General features: G+C 33.4%; 2 protein-coding genes across 2 annotated transcripts; both read left to right on the forward strand.

Moving 5' to 3' along the window:
• The first annotated feature begins 8,465 nt into the window (after positions 1-8,465).
• LOC9302050 (oligopeptide transporter 9) lies at positions 8,466-11,982 on the forward strand. Its single transcript, XM_002864201.2, has 6 exons — positions 8,466-9,184; positions 9,575-9,672; positions 9,757-10,326; positions 10,459-10,720; positions 10,957-11,139; positions 11,214-11,982. The coding sequence occupies exons 1-6, from the start codon at positions 8,693-8,695 to the stop codon at positions 11,832-11,834; spliced, it is 2,226 nt and encodes a 741-aa protein (XP_002864247.1). The 5' UTR covers positions 8,466-8,692; the 3' UTR covers positions 11,835-11,982.
• Positions 11,983-17,582: 5,600 nt separating this feature from the next.
• Positions 17,583-20,204, forward strand: LOC9302051 (oligopeptide transporter 8). Its single transcript, XM_021033028.1, is given in 5 exon segments — positions 17,583-18,192; positions 18,195-18,304; positions 18,376-19,207; positions 19,285-19,467; positions 19,568-20,204. Coding segments are annotated over 5 exon segments (2,310 nt in total). The 5' UTR covers positions 17,583-17,622; the 3' UTR covers positions 20,183-20,204.
• Positions 20,205-20,269: the final 65 nt, after the last annotated feature.

Genomic DNA, 20,269 nt, shown 5'->3' on the forward strand with positions numbered 1-20,269 from the left:
CATCTTATGATAAACTAAAGTTCTTTTTTAACTTTTTTTTATTTGCCTCTTAGTACTCTGTGATTGTTTGGCAGCACATATGGAATATTTGTTACTCTTTTAAGTGATCATCATAGAGATTTAGATTAAAATATAGGATATGATTTTTGGGTTGACGTTCCTTATATCAAATTTAAAATAACAATTAGGAAAAATGAATTAAATGAAAACTATAATTAAGAGAATACTATGATATATATATATATATATATGTATAATCATTTAAATGGACCAAATATAAACAAAACCGACAAGATTAAAACGAATTGTACTATATATCAAGTTTTTAAAAATAATTTTATCAACATAATTTACGAATAAAGTGCCGTCGTCATGGCTGAGGAAAGTCTGTCTTCCTGTTGAAGCAAATTCACAAGTAGAAATTAATTAAGCAAAATACTAATTAATAATTGTAATGATGAAATACTGCCTTTAGAGTTGCAAAGGCAGATTACCTGGATTCATGCAGGCTGCTTGTATTGTAAAGAGAATATCTGTTGTCCCATTTACATTTTTGTATTTCGAGTCTTAAATTTTTCTTTGTTACTTAAATCGGTTAAACAAAAGATCTTCAAGATTTCTTGATAATAATCATGTTATTATGCATGCATCATTATATTAAAATAGAGACTATGGGCAACTTGGTTATCTCCTCCTACTATTTTCATCTTCATCCCGAGGAAACCTTTTTTTCTACAAGCTAAGCACCTTATTGTTATTGTGTTCTAAAATAAAACTGGATTTTGCTTCTTTTTTTTTGTGGACTTTGATTTTCCTTCCGATTAGTACACTTTCGTTTTTATATAAAAAAAAAGCTTCGGAAGAACAACAAAATTTATAATGAAAAAGCTTCGGAAGAACAGCAAAAGCCTCTAATATCTCTTAATAATGTATAAGGTAATAACAACAACAAAATGTAACTTGTTATTTAATACCATTGTTTACTGTACATTGTTATAACACTATATAATGTACATAGTTCACATCCTAGCTAGTTCTCTCCATTTATATAATCCGTCACAATTCAAGTATGTAGATATATAAATTTGTTATTAATCGAGGAAAACTATGAGCTTAATTACACAAAAATTCGAATGTTTAGATCTTTTGAGAGATGTTCTCAAACGAAGGAACATGTTGGCTTATTGACAGCCATCAAAACATTCATCATATCATTGTCATGCCTAAAGTTCAACTCCAAAACTTATCTCCCTCCTTATCTTTTTGTAAGAGAAAGTAAAAGAGTTTTGTGTCCAAGTAAAAAGAAATTGTTTGTGTCTAAGTAAAAAGAACTGTTATTAATTTTGTCAGTAATGTGTTTTGTGTATCATATCTGTAATCTGCTGATGTGGCTTGCCAGCTAGGTGAGCTATCAAAAGCAACAGTTTAAATTATTGATAAAAAGCGCACGACCATCCATATTATATTTATTTTTGTAGGATTTCTATAGTTTATGACTTCTGATATTATTATATTTGCATATTGGTATATCGAGTTAATAAATATAATTTTTCGATAAAGATACGGTTCATAGAATGGCCACTTCATTGCTTTGGTTGTTGAAACGTTGATATTCTTCCTTCATGTTCATCAAACCCAACCAGATTCTCCTAACCTTACCAGCTTCATTATTACCTCATTATAGTCCTGTCACTTTTGTAATTCATTTAAAATTTGTTTGTTTTGTGTTTGTAAAAAAAGTTAGAGTTTTCCTTATAATAAAATTAAATATAGAGTTTAAAAGATTACTAAACACATGTAACGAAAAATTTAAAGGTAATTAAATCACCAGTCCTATCCTATTTACCATGCTTTATTGGATTGTATAGTACTCCAGTTTGGCTCAGTCCAAATGTTGAATTTGATAAACATGTAAGATGTGTTTTTGAGTATTTGTTATAAATGCAGTATGTTTGATGAAAAAAAACAAATGTAACAAAAAAGTAGTAATTAAAATCACCAGTAACTGACAAGAAACAACTTATAAACGGGTTCATCAGAAAGGAAAAAAAAACAACTTATAATGCGTTCAATACCTCTTCTTATGGATGGTGCAATGAGAAAATTGTAAATATAAAACATCTTTAGTATTTGTCATAAGTTTTGGAACCAATGGTCAGGAATTCTAAGTGGCATTTAATTTGATTCTTTAAATGATTTCCGTAACATACTAACATATGTCTAATTTCATACCCAAAAAAAATCATAAGTCCTTTTATATAGATTGAAGGAAGAGTAATGCTGCGATAGAAAAATTGAATATAATTTTTAACAAAAAAAATTAAATATAATTTTTAACAAAAAAAAATTGAAGGTAATGAAATTATTTCCAAGTTTTGGCCTTTTAAAATGTTTTAAACGAAATGACTAGTAAAGGGGTGATTAACCTTAATTCCCTCTGCCGACATCATTAACAAAACTAATAAAATACTTCCTCCGTTTCTAAATATAAGGCGTTTTGGAGAAACTCTTTTGTTTCAAAATATAAGTCGTTTTCAAGTTTCTATGCAAATTATATATTACTTTAATATTTTATGATTATTTTTATTATGCAGTCTCTTTTATGATTGACTGAACTTTTAAAAAGTAGATCTTCTTAATCGACGTGTTTTTAGCTAAAACGCCTTATATTTTGAAACGGAAGGAGTATTGAAGTAATGCATTATAATAAATGGAATATTCTTGTAAATTGAAAAAAAAAGAATATTCTAAATTATCAAGAGTTAAACTAACAACGGATTCTCTGAGTAATAGTTAGATATTATAAGTAAACAAAACTTAATCATGACACAAAAAATAATAAAAATTTGCCTGTCATGTTAGAATGTGCGACCCTAATCCGGAAGATTGGTTGATATGATAATATGCATGGGTGTCACAAATCGTCGGAAAAAAAAAATTATCATCAGAAAAGTAAATTAAAATGAGCGTTACCAACTTCATAAAATTTGAACTCACTAATTCTAGAAATTCTTGTCGATATGAATAGACTGGGTCCATTGAAGGGTAATTCGTTTACATCGCACAATTAGAGTATACTTACAAGATTAAAATGCAAATATTATTACGTAGGAGCATACGTGTTGGTGTCTTTTCCCAAAGTGGTTTAAAAACTAACGACGTGTTCACTTGCGATATTTGACTGATAAAACTAGCTTCTTAGCTTATCTTGTACGGATTCATACAATATATTTTGGTCCCTCTATATCATAAAATGGACCGTAGTATCTAGGCCATTTCGTGAATTTTATACATACGCGTATATGGGTGTCGGTGTATGTGAAATATAGTCAAAGTTGACGTTGGAGTTTGGGAGAAGGAACATGGAGCTCCACTGGTTTCTATGTTGATGATAGTTATGCCACACATCAGATGATGATAAATGTAGAAGTTGTTAAACTTTAGAAGTCAAAGAGGATAAACCATAAACCGGTTTCTTAATAAATATGATTTCTATATATGTAGATGATAGTTATACGGTTATACCAAACAAACACATCATTTTCGTTATGTAATAAATATCGTTATGGATTGTTGTTTTCGTTTATTAAATGCTATTGCTTTGTATAGATTTTAAAAAATACTACAGTGATTTATAAATATAATATAATGATTATAAAGATAGATAATATTATATTAATAAAATGATAATTATTCATAATTATAATGAAACGTAGGAATGTATATTTTTATCAAGAATAATTTTTAGAAAATGACTCAATAAAACCTAACATTATAATAAATTTGAAGACGTTGCAAGTTTGTGAAGGATTAATGTAAAATCGGCGAGTGGGTCAGCGATAATTCCCTTTGTGATGGAACGTCCCAAAGTTCGAGACGCATCATGTGATTGTGCTGTGTGTACCTCATATGCGCATGTATGATACTAACGTGTAATTGTAGTGTGTGGCTTATATGGGCATGTAAATTTCTTTCTATATAATCGTAAGTTTCTGAATCGAAAAGTCCATGAAGTCGATGATCCAAGTTGACTATATTTTTAAAATCTCATAAAACGTTTAATTATAATGACGACAATAATTAAAATCGCATTAAAAGTATATAAATTTTAGTTGTTTTTTCCAAAATAAAATTTTCAAATCAATGAGTTATCATAAATTAGTTTAAGAAGCTATGTAAGTTACTGCGTATAAATACTAAAAACATATGTATATGTGTGACTGCTTTACTTGTGTTTTTAATTTGGGATACGGACATAGTATAGTATCTAATCTAACTATTTTTTACCTCATGTAACTCATGTAACACGTACTTGCATGAGATATATAACCACGTAAACCTAAAATTGGAGGATGATCTTATAATGGATCATACCAAATTATATATTAACCTGATCAGCATCAAATCAAAAATCATAACAAATCACATATCACCATTTCAAAAAAAGAATAAACCAAATAAGCGGTTTACAAGACCAAAATAAATTAACAAAAATCCTGTTATATAATTTACAAGACCAAATTATATATTTTTTATGGTTCTAAATTTGGATATCTATCTTTTTGTAAACTTTAGTGTCTTATTTTGAATGGAGACAAAAATACAGAAAACCCTATCATACAAATGCTGACCTCATAAAGACACATCAACAGTGTTTGTGGGTCTGCGACCAATCATATATGTGTAGTATATCTCAGCTCTTATATTATATATATATATATATATATATATAGAAATATATAATAATATTATACGTATTTTTTATTTTTTAAAATTGTATTATAGGATTGAGAAAAGATATGAAATTGATTCTTTATTTAAAAAAATCCTGATAACCAGAAGTTTACAGACAAATTCTTATAACAACGCAATTTATAATAATTAAGTAAAATATGATGTTTTCTTTCTAGTTTTGTTATCTATATGAAAAACTTTTAATGAATAGTGAGATATTTGGTCGAATGCTCAAGTAGCTTTAGAACAAATAGAAACCCAAATATAATCCAAACAGAAAGTAGTAAAAAGCATTAAGAACATAGAATGAGCCACGTAGTCATAAGCTTTGGTCAACGATATCGGATAGACTCCTTCCACCTTTTTTTATTGTTATATAACGAGATTATTTTAGTGGGCGATTAGTGGCATATTGAATGATGTCATCATTGATTCATAGTATCTAAGTTCACATTTGACGGGGGAGATATAGGCTCGGAATGGAGAAAGCGTATCGGACGGAGCGGATTAAGCGGATCAAACGTATCAAACAGAATAAAAGCGGATCAAGCAGATCTAGCGGTACAACTACAAATCAAGCGGTTCGAACGCTTTAAAAGATGTGTTGAATGGTGCAAGCGGATCAGGTAGTGGATGAAATATTTATATTATAAAAAATATTAGTTTTATATAAAATATTACATAAACTATACATAATAAAAAAAATTATATTAAAATAATTTGCAATATTGGTTTAACATATTTTTGAATATGTATTTAAAAAATATTTATAAATGCACTAAAATATTTAACCAAACAAATTTAGTTTATGTATTACTTTTTTATTTTTGAACATCTAATTATATTAATTCAAAGATTTTATATAATATAACAATATTATTAAGTGTTTTAGGTACAAAATAATAACAGAAAATTATATAATTCAAAGATTTTATATAATATAACAATATTATTAAGTGTTTTAGGTACAAAATAATAACAGAAAATAGTAATAAATATAACATATGTGGTACATTGAATTAATAATCCATGACTTTTTTTTAAAGTAATAGTCATGATAAAAAAAAAAATAGGTAGATCATATGTAGTGTATTAAATTAATAAGCTATAATAAATATAATATATGTGTGAATGCAATAAAGTAAATAATTATGTGAAAATATTGATAAGCGGAGCAAATACACCGTATCTACTGTATAAGGTGGATCAAAAATTTCCTTCACAAATTCTGCCTACTTTAACTGTAGCTCTTCAAAATATTAGTTTTTTATTTAACTTTTTTAAAAGTCACTTGATTAATAAACAAGCGTGAATGGTAACACAAGAAGCGTTACGACCGCTCCGTCCAAAAACCACTCTTGAACCGCCGCTCCATTCACACCCATACTGATGATTCCAAGGACCACCGTTGCTTTGAGTGTATGACAATCTCGTACTTATAATCTTATCATTCACCAAAATCAAGGTCACTTCGCTTTATATACTTCTTTATTTAAAGTCAAATAAAATAAAATGAAAACTACCAATGAACAATGACCGTGTAGATTGTGTTATAAGAACACTTTGAAATTTCAAAATAACTCGTTTGACCCGTCACCGTCAAGATGATTAACATCATAACAGACTGGTCAGAAATTATTTTCGAGTATCATTACGTTTCTACTAAACTCCAACTATTGATCCAACTAAGTGATTGACAAAATAATCCGATTTAGAGTTATAGAATTGGGATTTGAGTTGTTTGAATTAGTAAACTCCGTAAAAAGAAACAAATTTTGGCTCACTATCTAAACTTTTAGATTAATTCGTAATGATTTTATTAGGGTTATCCACACATCGATTCAAATATATTAAACTAAATATTATATAAAATATTTCTTAAGATTTTCATCATAAAACGTATTATAAAAATATATAATGATTAATTTGCTTTTATGAAAAACTAAATATGATTTTTTCCGAATGGATTGAGCAAAAATCATCCCGAATTGACCGCTCATGCTAGTGTATTCAGTGAGCAACACAATATTGTAGAGTAGAGTTTGAATTAAGACAAAAGTTCATCGCATGCAAATCCATTGTATACGATATATGGAAGTTATGTTGAATTGAAAATGGTAAGACATTAGTCAAAATCTAAGACAATGGGGCAAAAAGTTGATGCGGAAGTTAGGTTTAAATTCAACATGTTAAGACATGACTCAAAATCCAAGACAACTGGACAAACAAACTCTATACAGTTGTTAAAATTAAGAAATTAAATGGAGAAAGAAAAGCCAGCTAGGGTTTGGTCCATGCATGAAAATGGTAAGAGTACGTGGAAGGACCACGGGATGTTATGGACTTGCGATGGTAGGTTTTTAATTAGAACATACCTCGACTTAAGAACTCAAGACATATCTATTTCGTACTTTGGTCTTTGGAATTTGTGCCTTCCCTTATTTGTGATTCTTCTCGAACCAACCAACCTGCCTACTTTAAGATTTATTCAAATTAATTTGCACGAACATAACAATTATTTTGTTTTGAGCTTTTTACGTAAGAACAAATTAAAGAAATACAATTTTAAGTTTTTATACACTCGTGATCCATGAAACCAACACGGCCATTCAATATATTGAATATTATCCTAACTATAGATGATACACAAGAATCGTCTCCAATGACAAATAGCCATCAAATGATTAATTCCACCTGTAAAGCGACAAAAACATTACTCTACAATATGCTTTTAAAATTTAATTTAAAGAATAGATAATTTGGTCGACAGATAGATGAGAAGAACAAAAGAAGATTTCATCTGGAGAGGATTAGATAATTATGGTGAAAGAAACATTCTTGTACGAGATATATACTCTTAAAACCATATAATCTCTTGTTTTTAATCGACATTGACCAAAAAGAAAAAAAAAAACTTCGATGTAAATGTAAACAAAACATTCTTTATGATCATGTTTCTCTCAAATAATTTTCTCATATGATATGACAAAAAAAGAAGTGGTCACATCTCTTATGGGCTGGAACATTGGTCCTTATAATTAAAACCCATTTGGGGTATTTGTGAATTAATGAGAAAAGAGTAAATTGCAGCCTGCGGAGAGGACCACCACTGTCACCGTGTGGGCACGATTTAGCTGGCCATTCATTCTCAACATTATCTCACTATATATTATCGCAACAACAACTGTCTTTTCTTTGATCATCTTTGGGTCCAATTTAATTTTATGTGGGACAACATCAAATTTTTACCGTACGAAATATCAGAAAAAGCAATGAAAAATGAAAAAGTCAATGTTTGTACTTTGGTTGGTTAATTTTGTGTCTGTGGGCTTGTGGGGATAACATTTTAGAATCTTTTCGATATTTTTAAATCGTTCCAATTTAAGAAAGAAAACAAATCAAATTCTTTTTTTGATTATAGATTTGGTATTCCGCTCGTATTTGATATTCCCAAATGTCTTAGGAAGTTAAAGACGGGCCAATTACAAAATATATTCAAAGCCTATATTTTGGATACCAGGCCCAACAAAAACCCAAAAGAAACCATCTAAATTCTTAGGTAACCGAAAAAACGGTTTCATTCTTTGGCGTTTTATGCCTTGCAAAGTTAAATATATATAATTATCACAAAAAATAATGATACTGTAAAATTTATGGCTGTAAAAGACTAAAAGGTACTTAAGCACTCGAGCATATTTTTCGTCGATTTGTTTTAAAAACGATATATTCTACTTAAGTTTGTTTTAAATCTTGTCTAGATAATAGGAGATATTTAAGGAATATCTGTTAACAAAATTATCACCTTTTTTACGGATACAGATGAGATTAGTGGAGAGATTCAATAACAAGAATCTCTACTGAATCTAAATCTTTTTTCACCCTTAACCCTATAAAAGATTCACAACACTTCCCACAAAACTCATCACACACAAAAAAAAATACCCCTCGGATCTTTTCAATGGCCGAGATTGTAGAAGACTCGAGCAGAGTCATGGAGATAGGAGGAGAGGTTGATGATCTAGACCGGTGCGTGGTGGAGGAGGTTGAGCTAACCGTTCCAAAAACCGATGATCCAACGTTACCGGTTCTCACTTTTAGAATGTGGACTTTAGGTCTTGGTGCGTGTATCATACTCTCGTTCATAAACCAGTTTTTCTGGTACAGACAGATGCCGTTAACCATTAGCGGAATCTCGGCTCAGATCGCGGTCGTGCCGCTTGGTCACCTGATGGCTAGAGTGCTTCCGACAAGGATGTTCTTGGAAGGATCAAAGTGGGAGTTTTGCATGAATCCAGGTCCTTTTAATGTCAAGGAACATGTTTTGATCACGATTTTCGCTAATTCGGGAGCTGGAACGGTTTATGCGACTCATGTACTTAGTGCAATTAAGCTCTATTATAAGAGATCTCTTCCGTTTCTACCGGCTTTTCTGCTTATGATCACTACTCAGGTGATTTATTTTCCTGTTCCCTAAAGCATAAAACGATTTGTTTGGAATTTGTATATTTTTGTTTTTCTATTTCGCTTTAGCATGAATTTTATATTTTAGTAGATAGATAGAGAAACTAGAGGATAGTATGATTGATACATAGATAGTTAGAGATTTACTTTAACCATAACAAAAGTAAGAAATATATTTCTTTATTAACTTTTAGGTTACTAAACTCAACTTTGGTCATGTTAAGGATTGGCTTTGGTTTGAAGTTTGTGGTTATTGGTTAGACTAAAACGTGAACACTTGTATTGTTTTGAGACCTTTTTTGGACATTTGTTACAAAAACAAATGTTTACTTTTGGTCAACTTTTTCTTACTTTTTTGACCCATGGAATCTCCTTGTAGTTTCTCGGATTTGGGTGGGCTGGTCTATTCCGTAAGCACCTTGTTGAGCCTGGTGAAATGTGGTGGCCAAGCAATCTAGTTCAAGTGTCTCTCTTCAGGTAATACTCTTTATTTTACATTTATAAAAAAACCATCTTCCTGATTAGTTTTCAACTACTTAATAAGTTCACTAATCATTGCAGTGCCTTGCACGAGAAGGAAAAGAAGAAAAAGGGAGGCATGACCCGAATCCAATTCTTCCTCATTGTCCTTGTGACCAGTTTCGCATACTATATTCTCCCCGGTTATCTATTCACAATGATAACTTCCATCTCATGGGTCTGTTGGCTTAGTCCCAAATCGGTTTTGGCTCACCAACTCGGTTCAGGTGAACAAGGTCTTGGTATTGGCGCAATTGGTATTGACTGGGCTACAATTAGCTCTTACCTTGGTAGCCCACTCGCGAGTCCCTTATTCGCTACCATCAATGTAACCATTGGTTTTGTGGTGATCATGTATGTCGCCACTCCGATTTGCTATTGGCTAAATATTTACAAAGCCAAAACATATCCCATCTTCTCTAGTGGGCTTTTCATGGGCAATGGCTCGTCCTATGATGTTTTAAGCATCATTGATAAGAAGTTTCATCTCGACCGAGAGATCTATGCAAAGACTGGTCCTATCCATATGAGCACTTTCTTTGCTGTGACATATGGTCTTGGATTTGCTACTTTGTCCGCAACTATTGTCCATGTTTTACTCTTCAACGGAAGGTAATTTAACTCAATCAATTCCTCACAACTACGTACATTTTACTTCTTCTTACATCTAAACTTAGATGTCCGAGACTAGTCTTTGATTATAGTATCTAAATGATATCCTTGTAATTCTCTTTTATCTTCCAGGGATTTATGGAAACAAACAAGAGGTGCTTTTCAGAGGAACAAGAAAATGGATTTACACGCGAGAATCATGAAGAAAAACTATAGAGAAGTTCCCATGTGGTGGTTTTATGTGATCCTCGTACTCAACATTGCGCTCATCATGTTCATCTCTTTCTACTACAATGCAACCGTGCAGCTACCTTGGTGGGGAGTGTTGCTAGCTTGTGCCATTGCTGTCTTCTTCACTCCGCTTATCGGTGTTATCGCCGCCACCACTAATCAGGTATCTACTCAAAACTACATGAAATTAAAGAAACTGAATAGGGTCAAACAAATTATTTTTTTGACTTTTGTTTTGTTAACTATATATAACAAAATCATGAAAACAATTCACAAATTCAAAACAATTTCATTCATCAATGTCTCATTCATTGTCCTTTACTATTAGAGCTAGAGCTCTTTTACCTTATTTTTTTTGTAAGTGACAACTTTAATTTAACAAGGCTCCTATTGCTTTAGGAACCGGGTTTGAACGTCATTACGGAATATGTAATCGGGTATCTCTATCCAGAACGTCCGGTTGCGAACATGTGCTTCAAAGTGTATGGATACATCAGCATGACTCAGGCTCTGACATTCATCCAAGACTTCAAACTCGGTCTCTACATGAAGATTCCTCCTAGAAGCATGTTCATGGCACAGGTTATTGCATCTTAAACCATCATTAATTATTTGTTAAAACGCGATATAATTATATACTAACACAACATTTTCAGGTGGTTGGGACGCTTGTGTCTGTGATAGTGTACACAGGAACTGCTTGGTGGTTAATGGTAGACATTCCTCATCTATGTGACAAATCTTTGCTTCCTCCAGATAGCGAATGGACATGTCCGATGGACCGTGTCTTCTTTGATGCTTCGGTGATTTGGGGACTTGTGGGACCACGTAGAATGTTTGGTGACTTGGGAGAATACGCAGCCATAAACTGGTTCTTCCTCGTAGGTGCAATTGCTCCTTTCTTCGTCTGGCTAGCGACCAAAGCGTTTCCAGCTCATAAATGGATCTCGAAGATTCATTTTCCGGTAATCTTAGGAGCAACCTCGATGATGCCACCCGCGATGGCAGTTAACTTCACGAGTTGGTGCATCGTGGCATTTGTGTTCGGACACTTCTTGTTTAAGTACAAGAGACAGTGGTGGACAAAGTATAACTACGTTTTGTCGGGTGGTTTAGACGCGGGAACTGCGTTTATGACAATACTGATATTCCTGTCGCTTGGACGCAAAGGAATTGGATTGTTGTGGTGGGGAAACGCTGATGATAGCACAAACTGTAGCCTCGCTTCTTGCCCTACCGCTAAAGGCGTTATAATGCATGGATGTCCGGTTTTATGATCTTGTCACTTAGTTTTCCTTTTGGAGTTAGTTGGTTTCTTTTTGTTTTTGTTTTTGTACAGAACTCTACAGCAGCTTGCAATCCTTTATTTTAGAATCGTATTGTATAATATAAAAATAAAATATAATGGAAATTCATTGTTATGTACTTTATAGTTTTTTTTTAATCCTTTCTCAACATAACTTTATATGATTGATCAAAAAGAAAAAAATATAATCAGTATTATTTATTAAATATATATAATTAAATTATATAATCAGTATTATATAAATATATATATATATATAATTAAATTAATTGTTTAAACGACTAAGGATATTTTCAAATATTATGTAGCAACATTCTAAATTAAATGTTCATCACATTTGGTGATGACTTGAGCTACATATGTTCATCACATTTGAAAACATCCGTAGTCGTTTAAACAAGTAATTTATATATTCTAAATCATTTAAGTCTTTTTCACATAGGATTAAATCATTGAAGTCTCTTTAACAAAAAAAAAAAAAAAAACAATCTAAGATAAAATTATATTCTAAGTAGTCTATATTATATTATTATGATATGAATACATAAATAATTAATAAATAAGCACTTCATATATCATACGGTAATAAAAAATATAAAAAACTGTTCCAGTGCCGGCTTCTTCTCTTTGAATGTCTTCAAAGACTTCTTGGCATCCCTTAATCTCTTTGTATTCTTAATTTTCTTAGTTCGTTGGTTTCTATGTTTTGTTCACATCAGTTGCATGAGTTCTTGTTTGAATCTCTTTGTTTTTCGAAAACTTAGGGGTTGGCTGATTTTTCAGCCTTTAACTATTCGCAAACTCAAGGATTCCCCCTATATTTTTTTCATCTAACCTATTTTCCAGCGCTAGTCATTGTTCTTTGAATAAACTAGTAACTTGCTTGAACATCTTTTGTACACTAGTTCACCAATTCTTCACAAGTTTTTTGTTGAATCTAGAAGAGGGTTAAACTATATATAAATTCAATTCCTCAATGTGACCTTTTAGAACAATATATAAATTTTGTTGTTTGAAAGATTAAAAATAAAAAATAAACTCTAGACTCAGACTCAGTTTCAAAACAACTAGTCTATATTTTGAGGTGGAATATGGGGGAAAACGGTCAATTCCCCCCTGAACTAAGTTGTTTTATCGTATTTATATACCGAACTTTAAGTCGTGCCTATAACTACATAAACTTAGATAAAATTTGAATTTCTTACATGAAAAATCAAAATCTGATCAAAACCATCAAATCGTTAAACGGCGTTAATATTTCGTTAACAAATGCTGACTAACATGCCATGTCGGAGTCTAGAATGCCACGTGGAGTCATTTAAAATTAAAAACTAAAAAAATGGCACATCTGGTGATTTGAACCATAGATCTTTTTAATGGCAATGTACGAACCAATTACCAATTACGCTACCACAATTATTACGTTATATATATATATATATATATTCTGCAATTCTTTCTCAACCTCACAAAACCCAGTCCATCTTCGTAATAACAATTGCAAAAACAATTCCTGCAAGACGTGATGGTTTCTCAAGAATCTCGGTGTCTTTTGATGCATCAGATAATCAATTGCAGGGTCAAGGATTAGGGCTGAACAATCGACGTTCGATGTGAGATTCATACTCGATTTGAGTTTTGTGAATTACGCATCAATTTACCTAAATTTCCTGGAAAATCCATGAAACCAGATAGTTATGGAGGTCTTTGATTAGGAAATAATTTAAAAAGAACCCTAAGTTACCAATTTCCCTTTCAATAATCCCCAAAAAATTTCTCCAAAATTTAATGTTTTCTTACAATCAAAATCGAATTCAATAATCCTAGTCTCAGAATAAATCGATTTACTCTTCGTTTACAGTGATGAAGAGGGCTAAGAGATGCAAGATGCTGAGGAGGAAGAAGAAGAACAGATAAAAAAAGTGGAGAGAGTCGAGCTTTTGGGTTTTATATATCTCTGTTTGGATTTTTAACGAGAGTCATTATGGCACAAGTGGTAACGATTCATTAAATTGATTTGGGCCTCTCGGGTTCGAATCCCACTTACGCCAATATTCGGAATTATTTTTTTTTAAAATTGAAACGACGGCGTTTTACGTTGTTCTTCCACGCAGGATCCTAGTCAGCTTTCTGTTAACGGAAATCTAACAGCGTTAGGGAGTTTGATGGATTAAGCCTGATTTATTTTGTTCGTGTAGGAATTTCAAAATTATTGTAAGTTCATGTAGTTATACGCACACAAAAAAGTTCTGTGTATAAATACGATAAAGCAACTTAGTTGGGGGGGGGAAATTGGCTGTTTTCCCTCGAATATGGTAAGTGTTCTAGACAAAAGAAAAAACAACCATGTGAAACACTTTTGAAACTTACTTTGAAGTACATTTGTTAGTGGGTGGGTTAAATTCTGATCCGAAAAATTTGGTACCCGATTCAGATATTCCATATTTAACTTGGATCGGGTCAAAATATATCAAAATTATGAACCGGATATTCTATATTTAAATATATATATATATATATATATATATATATAGATATTTAAAGATTTGGTTAAAAATTATGATTTACCTATTATCTTTGTTTGATTTGTTTTTAACTGTTTTATATCATCATACAATATATAAAATTAAGAAAAACCTTAATTTTTTTTCTGCATATATTGAGCAACAAAGTTAACCTAACTTTTTTTTTTTTTTTTGGACAAACTAACTTGCTTTCATTCATTCAAACAAGTACAAAGAGAAGGATTTCAAGAAACCCAAAGTTTAAAACATTACAACAAAAAGCATTCCCAATGCCATAAAAAGATAGATAAGGTTCATCGATTTTAAATCCATGAGAGCTTTGAGGCAAGGACTTGGAAGCACATTGAGACATGTGAGATCACGGTGAATCGAGTGATCATCCTCGAGGGATTCGAAGGACGACAGATTGGTCATGGTCAAAAGACGCTATGACGTTGTTGAATGAATCAATGTTACGTTTCTCATCGGAGTGAGCTGCAGTACCCATGGTAGCGCAATAACAAGGATTCGAGAGACTATGGTTCTATAGTCGGTTGAGGATAGCTTTGAAACCCAAAGCAATAGGTTTAGATCTCTCCGATAAATCGCGACATGAACTTTGTAGCATAGGATCTGAATGATGGAGATGGTGGTGAGGTTAAGATGCTTGAAAACGACAGATGAGCTGCTTGGTGAAATTTGGACAGTGAACCAAACTAGTCCAATACCACAATTCACACTCCGGCAAAACGGTTCGAGATAATTAAATCATAGTTCTTCAAGCCTTTGTAAGCATACCACAAGTCCCTAAAAACAACTAATACCAGGATTCGTATAGAATATATGCAAAGCCAAGGCAACAATGGTGATACCTCTCTCACATAGAGTCCTCGACCATGGAGTAGAGGAGATCAACACAAATAATGACTTGGGCTTAACATAAGAATAATGAAAATGGACCTGAGAATATTAGCCTTAAGATTTTTAAACCAACTAATGGGCTTGGGCCTTCTTGGTGGGATTGGGCCAAAGTTGGAGAATAGGTCCACTGGAGAAAACCCTAGTTTCACTTTGGATTGCCACGACGGAAGAAGAATGCGGCGGCTGTCCGAGACTTGCGAAGAGATTTGTGGTGCAGGGATCATCTCCGATGAGTGAAGAATCGGCAGGAACAGACGCTGGCCGTGGTCCGAGTATGAGGCATAGCTCCAAGGATTCATATCCTTTCCGGCATGATAAGTCAGATCCCAGAAGAATTGCTCGCCGTGCGCCGTCGACGTCTCCACCGGGCATGGCGCAACTGACAATCCAAGAGGGAGACCTCCTGTCATCAACGAAGCCCGGTGTGAGGGTTCTTCAAGGTTGAGACGATTATCCGAGTAAAGTAAGACCATAACGAGAGATTTCTGCGGTAAATCCTCGCTTAAAACCGGAGGTTTCAGGGCAACTAGATCCGCTAAGGGGACTGCGAGGTAAAGGTAGAGAAAAGGATTTGTCAGTTCCCTTATCCTTCCTTCTTCGCTTAATGATGAAGAGCGGCCCGAATGCAGTGCGAGGTGATACAAAGCGTTTAAAAGTGTTCGAGATGGGTTAAACAAAGGAACAAAAGTGGGGAAAACCTTCAAAAGAGGAAAACTAAAGAAAGAAACTAAGAAAGAAAAAATGTGACGCCGAGTGAAAAGGAAGATGGGATCCCGACGCCGGCGAACAAACGCTACACCGGCGCCGGAAAAGTTTCTTAAAGAAGATGCTTCGATAGTCGTGTCTGAGAGAAAACGTATTATGAGAAATATATTCTCTGCTTAAAAAAATAGTAATAAACTAATAGTTAACCTAACAAGCATCCAAATTTAAACCTTTGTATACGCATTAATTCAGTTTTTTGTTCAAATTTTACTGAAAATGTTAAAATTTAAATTTTAAAAGCTTTTAAATATTATTATTTGATATATTTAAAATTCATAAAAAAATATAATATTATGAACATTTGAACTTAAAAAAATATTAAAATAACACGGGATGGGTTATATTGCGGGACGAGGTTATATGGCGGAACAGAGTTATATGACGGAACGGATTTGAATCAATATTAATAAAAATGAAAAATATCATTAATCCGCTGTAATACAAGTTAAATCCTCATTTTATTATTTTTAACACCAACAATATTAGACATATCGAATCAGTCTGATTTAGATAAAATTGTATAAAACAAAAATTGTGGTTTGATATACTATTACTTAATAACAAGTGTATGCTATAAAATATAATATCTTAGAAAATAATACATTTTACAAACTTGTATATATAATACATAATTATTAAAAAAAATTAAATCACTATTTTTAGAAAATAAATTATTTCACGGTGTAACATGGATTAAAATCTAGTATATATTAAAAACATTAAAGTTTAATAAATTTTGGTTTATTTGATTCGATTTGTTTCGGTTACAGTAAAGTTGGTTTATGTTTTTTTTGTCTGGTTTCACTAATCTGGTTTCGCTATGAACGAGTTCGATTGTTCGGTACGATTACGGTTATTTTTTTAGACTCCTCGGTCCTCGTCTTTATGAGTCCTTGAATCAAATTTTAAAGATTCTCTTACAAAGAATCAAATTTTAAAGATTCTCTTACCAATATTGAAAACAGAAAACATTAAAACACTATGTAAATGTAAAATGGGATTAGCACAAATTTTCGAAACTTAGAATAGACTTATGCAGTTTTATTTGCAGCTTAATTCATCATTTTTTTCTAATATAAGGACGTTCATCATTTGCATTTTGCAACAAATAAAGCTGGTGATTTCTTAACCAAAACATCAGAAAATATGTTTCCTTAATATTAATTTTACAGTCAATGGTAATCTACAACAAACAAAAATGTCTTATTTTGTTGTGTATCCGTAGTATACTACATTCCATAAAAAATATCAATACAGATATGATACCAAAATTAACAAAGAAAAGATCCATTGAAATACTCTACTATATTTCTTCACCCAAATGAAAATAAAATTCAATCTTGTTTCATTCAGGATCTCAAATCTCAAAACACACAACCGAAGGAAGCAAACACTTCTGTCTGTGAGTATATTTTTTGTTATTTACTCTGTTTATTTTCATATTTTAATTGCAAATCTTAAGAACGGTAACATAAACACGATCTCACTAACACATAACAATCCGTTTGTATATTTTATGCATATCATAGAGACAAAAACAGAACATCAATCCTCTGTTTTTGAAGACCAATGAAAGACTTTACAGATACAAGATCGGAGTCGGAGTGGGACTCGGTTTCTTACGGCGACAATGAGATAAGTATAGTTCCACAAGTGGAACTAACTGTGCCCAAAACCGACGATCCAACTTCACCGACGGTTACATTTAGGATGTGGGTTCTTGGCATTAGCGCTTGTGTTCTTTTGTCATTTCTAAACCAGTTTTTCTGGTACAGAACCAATCCTTTGTCCATCTCCTCTGTTTCGGCTCAGATTGCTGTTGTTCCCATTGGTCATCTCATGGCTAGAGTTCTTCCCACAAGGAGATTCTTCGAAGGGACGAGGTGGTCTTTCACAATGAATCCTGGTCCGTTTAGTACCAAAGAACATGTTCTTATAACTGTGTTTGCAAACTCAGGCTCTGGGTCTGTATACGCTAGTCATATTCTTAGTGCTGTTAAGCTTTATTACAAGAGAAGGCTTGATTTCTTACCTGCTTTGCTCGTTATGATCACCACTCAGGTAAATATTGATTTCGTGTTTATTGTTATAGAGTTTCTAGGTTTAGGGTTATGTGTACTGAGAATTTTTTTCCTTGTTTCTTGTGCTGCAAGGTATTGGGATTTGGTTGGGCTGGTTTGTATAGGAAACATTTAGTTGATCCTGGTGAAATGTGGTGGCCAAGCAATCTTGTTCAAGTGTCTCTCTTCAGGTACTTTCTAATGATTCTCTTATGTTTTTGATTAAGCATTTCTAAAAATATGTGATTTTGATTATTCACAGAGCATTGCACGAGAAAGAGAACAAATCAAAATGGGGAATTAGTCGAAATCAGTTCTTTGTCATCACGCTCATCACTAGCTTCTCCTATTATCTCCTACCTGGTTATCTCTTCACGGTCTTAACCACCGTCTCTTGGTTATGTTGGATTAGCCCTAAATCGATTCTAGTAAACCAGCTTGGTTCAGGGTCAGCTGGTCTAGGTATTGGTTCCTTTGGTCTGGACTGGTCAACCATCGCGTCATATCTTGGAAGCCCACTCGCTAGCCCATTCTTTGCCTCAGCAAATATTGCGGTTGGGTTCTTTCTTGTGATGTACGTAATCACACCTCTCTGTTACTATCTAGATTTCTACAATGCCAAAACCTTCCCAATCTACTCCGGTAAACTCTTTGTAGCCAGTGGGAAGGAATACAATGTAACGAGCATCATCGATGCCAATTTCCGCCTCGATCGTAAGGCTTACGCAGAGACCGGACCAGTCCACATGAGCACTTTCTTTGCCGTGACTTATGGACTCGGCTTTGCGACCTTGTCTGCTAGTATTGTCCATGTCCTGCTTTTCAACGGCAAAGATCTTTGGACTCAAACCAAAGGAGCGTTTCGAAAAAACAAGAAAATGGATATACATACAAAGATCATGAAGAGGAATTACAAAGAAGTTCCTCTCTGGTGGTTTCTTTCGATTTTCGCCGTGAATCTTGCAGTTATTGTCTTCATATGTATTTACTATAAGACACAGATTCAGCTTCCATGGTGGGGAGCTTTCTTGGCTTGTTTGATAGCTATCTTCTTCACTCCTCTCGTTGGTGTGATCATGGCCACTACTAACCAGGTTAGAAGAGAGAGTCACATGCTTATGACTTGGCTTCAAAAACCGGTCATGATCATTAAACTGTTTTTATTTTGTAGGCTCCGGGTCTGAACATTATCACGGAATACATAATTGGGTATGCATATCCAGAGAGACCAGTTGCTAACATATGCTTCAAGACTTACGGATACATCAGCATGTCTCAATCTTTGACTTTCCTCTCTGATTTGAAGCTTGGAACTTACATGAAGATCCCACCAAGAACCATGTTTATGGCACAGGCAAGTCTTAATATTTCCCCCATACAATCTTGTCTTCTTACTAGCCAGGCGGGCTAACCCTGATGGTTTACCTTCAATCTTGTTGCTCATGTTTTCACAGGTTGTGGGCACTTTAGTAGCAGTCATCGTTTACGCAATCACAGCTTGGTGGCTAATGGCTGAAATCCCAAATCTCTGTGATACTTCTCTGCTTCCACCAGGAAGTCAGTGGACTTGTCCATCGGATCGAGTCTTCTTCGACGCATCAGTGATCTGGGGACTTGTAGGACCAAGAAGAATGTTTGGTGATCTTGGAGAATACTCAAACATAAACTGGTTCTTCGTAGGAGGTGCAATAGCTCCAGCATTGGTCTACTTAGCCACAAGACTCTTCCCAAACAAGAAATGGATCTCAAACATTCACATCCCTGTTCTGGTTGGAGCCACAGCTATAATGCCACCAGCTTCTGCGGTTAACTTCACGAGCTGGCTCGTTATGGCGTTTGTGTTTGGACATTTCGTGTTCAAGTACAGAAGAGAATGGTGGCAGAGATATAACTATGTTCTGTCTGGAGGAATGGATGCAGGAACTGGATTCATGTCTGTGCTTTTGTTTCTTACGCTGCAACGTAGTGAGATTGCTATTGATTGGTGGGGAAATTCTGGTGAAGGTTGTGCTGTTGCTAAATGTCCAACTGCTAAAGGTGTTGTTGTTCATGGTTGTCCTGTTTTCTAAACCAAGATTCTCCTGTATTCCTTAAACACATTTTCCATTACAACGTTTGTAATCTGTTTCTATAAATAAAGCTGCTTCTTCAGTAAC

The sequence above is a fragment of the Arabidopsis lyrata genome (assembly GCF_000004255.2).
Source record: "Arabidopsis lyrata subsp. lyrata unplaced genomic scaffold ARALYscaffold_8, whole genome shotgun sequence".
In the NCBI taxonomy this organism is placed as follows: domain Eukaryota; kingdom Viridiplantae; phylum Streptophyta; class Magnoliopsida; order Brassicales; family Brassicaceae; genus Arabidopsis; species Arabidopsis lyrata.

Excerpts from the sequence above, each read along its gene's own strand:
- LOC9302050 (XM_002864201.2), top strand. The coding sequence starts at position 8,693 with ATGGCCGAGATTGTAGAAGACTCGAGCAGAGTCATGGAGATAGGAGGA. Across the intron at positions 9,673-9,756 it reads GTTCAAGTGTCTCTCTTCAG|TGCCTTGCACGAGAAGGAAA; the intron begins GTAATACTCTTT and ends TAATCATTGCAG. Across the intron at positions 10,327-10,458 it reads GTTTTACTCTTCAACGGAAG|GGATTTATGGAAACAAACAA; the intron begins GTAATTTAACTC and ends TTTATCTTCCAG.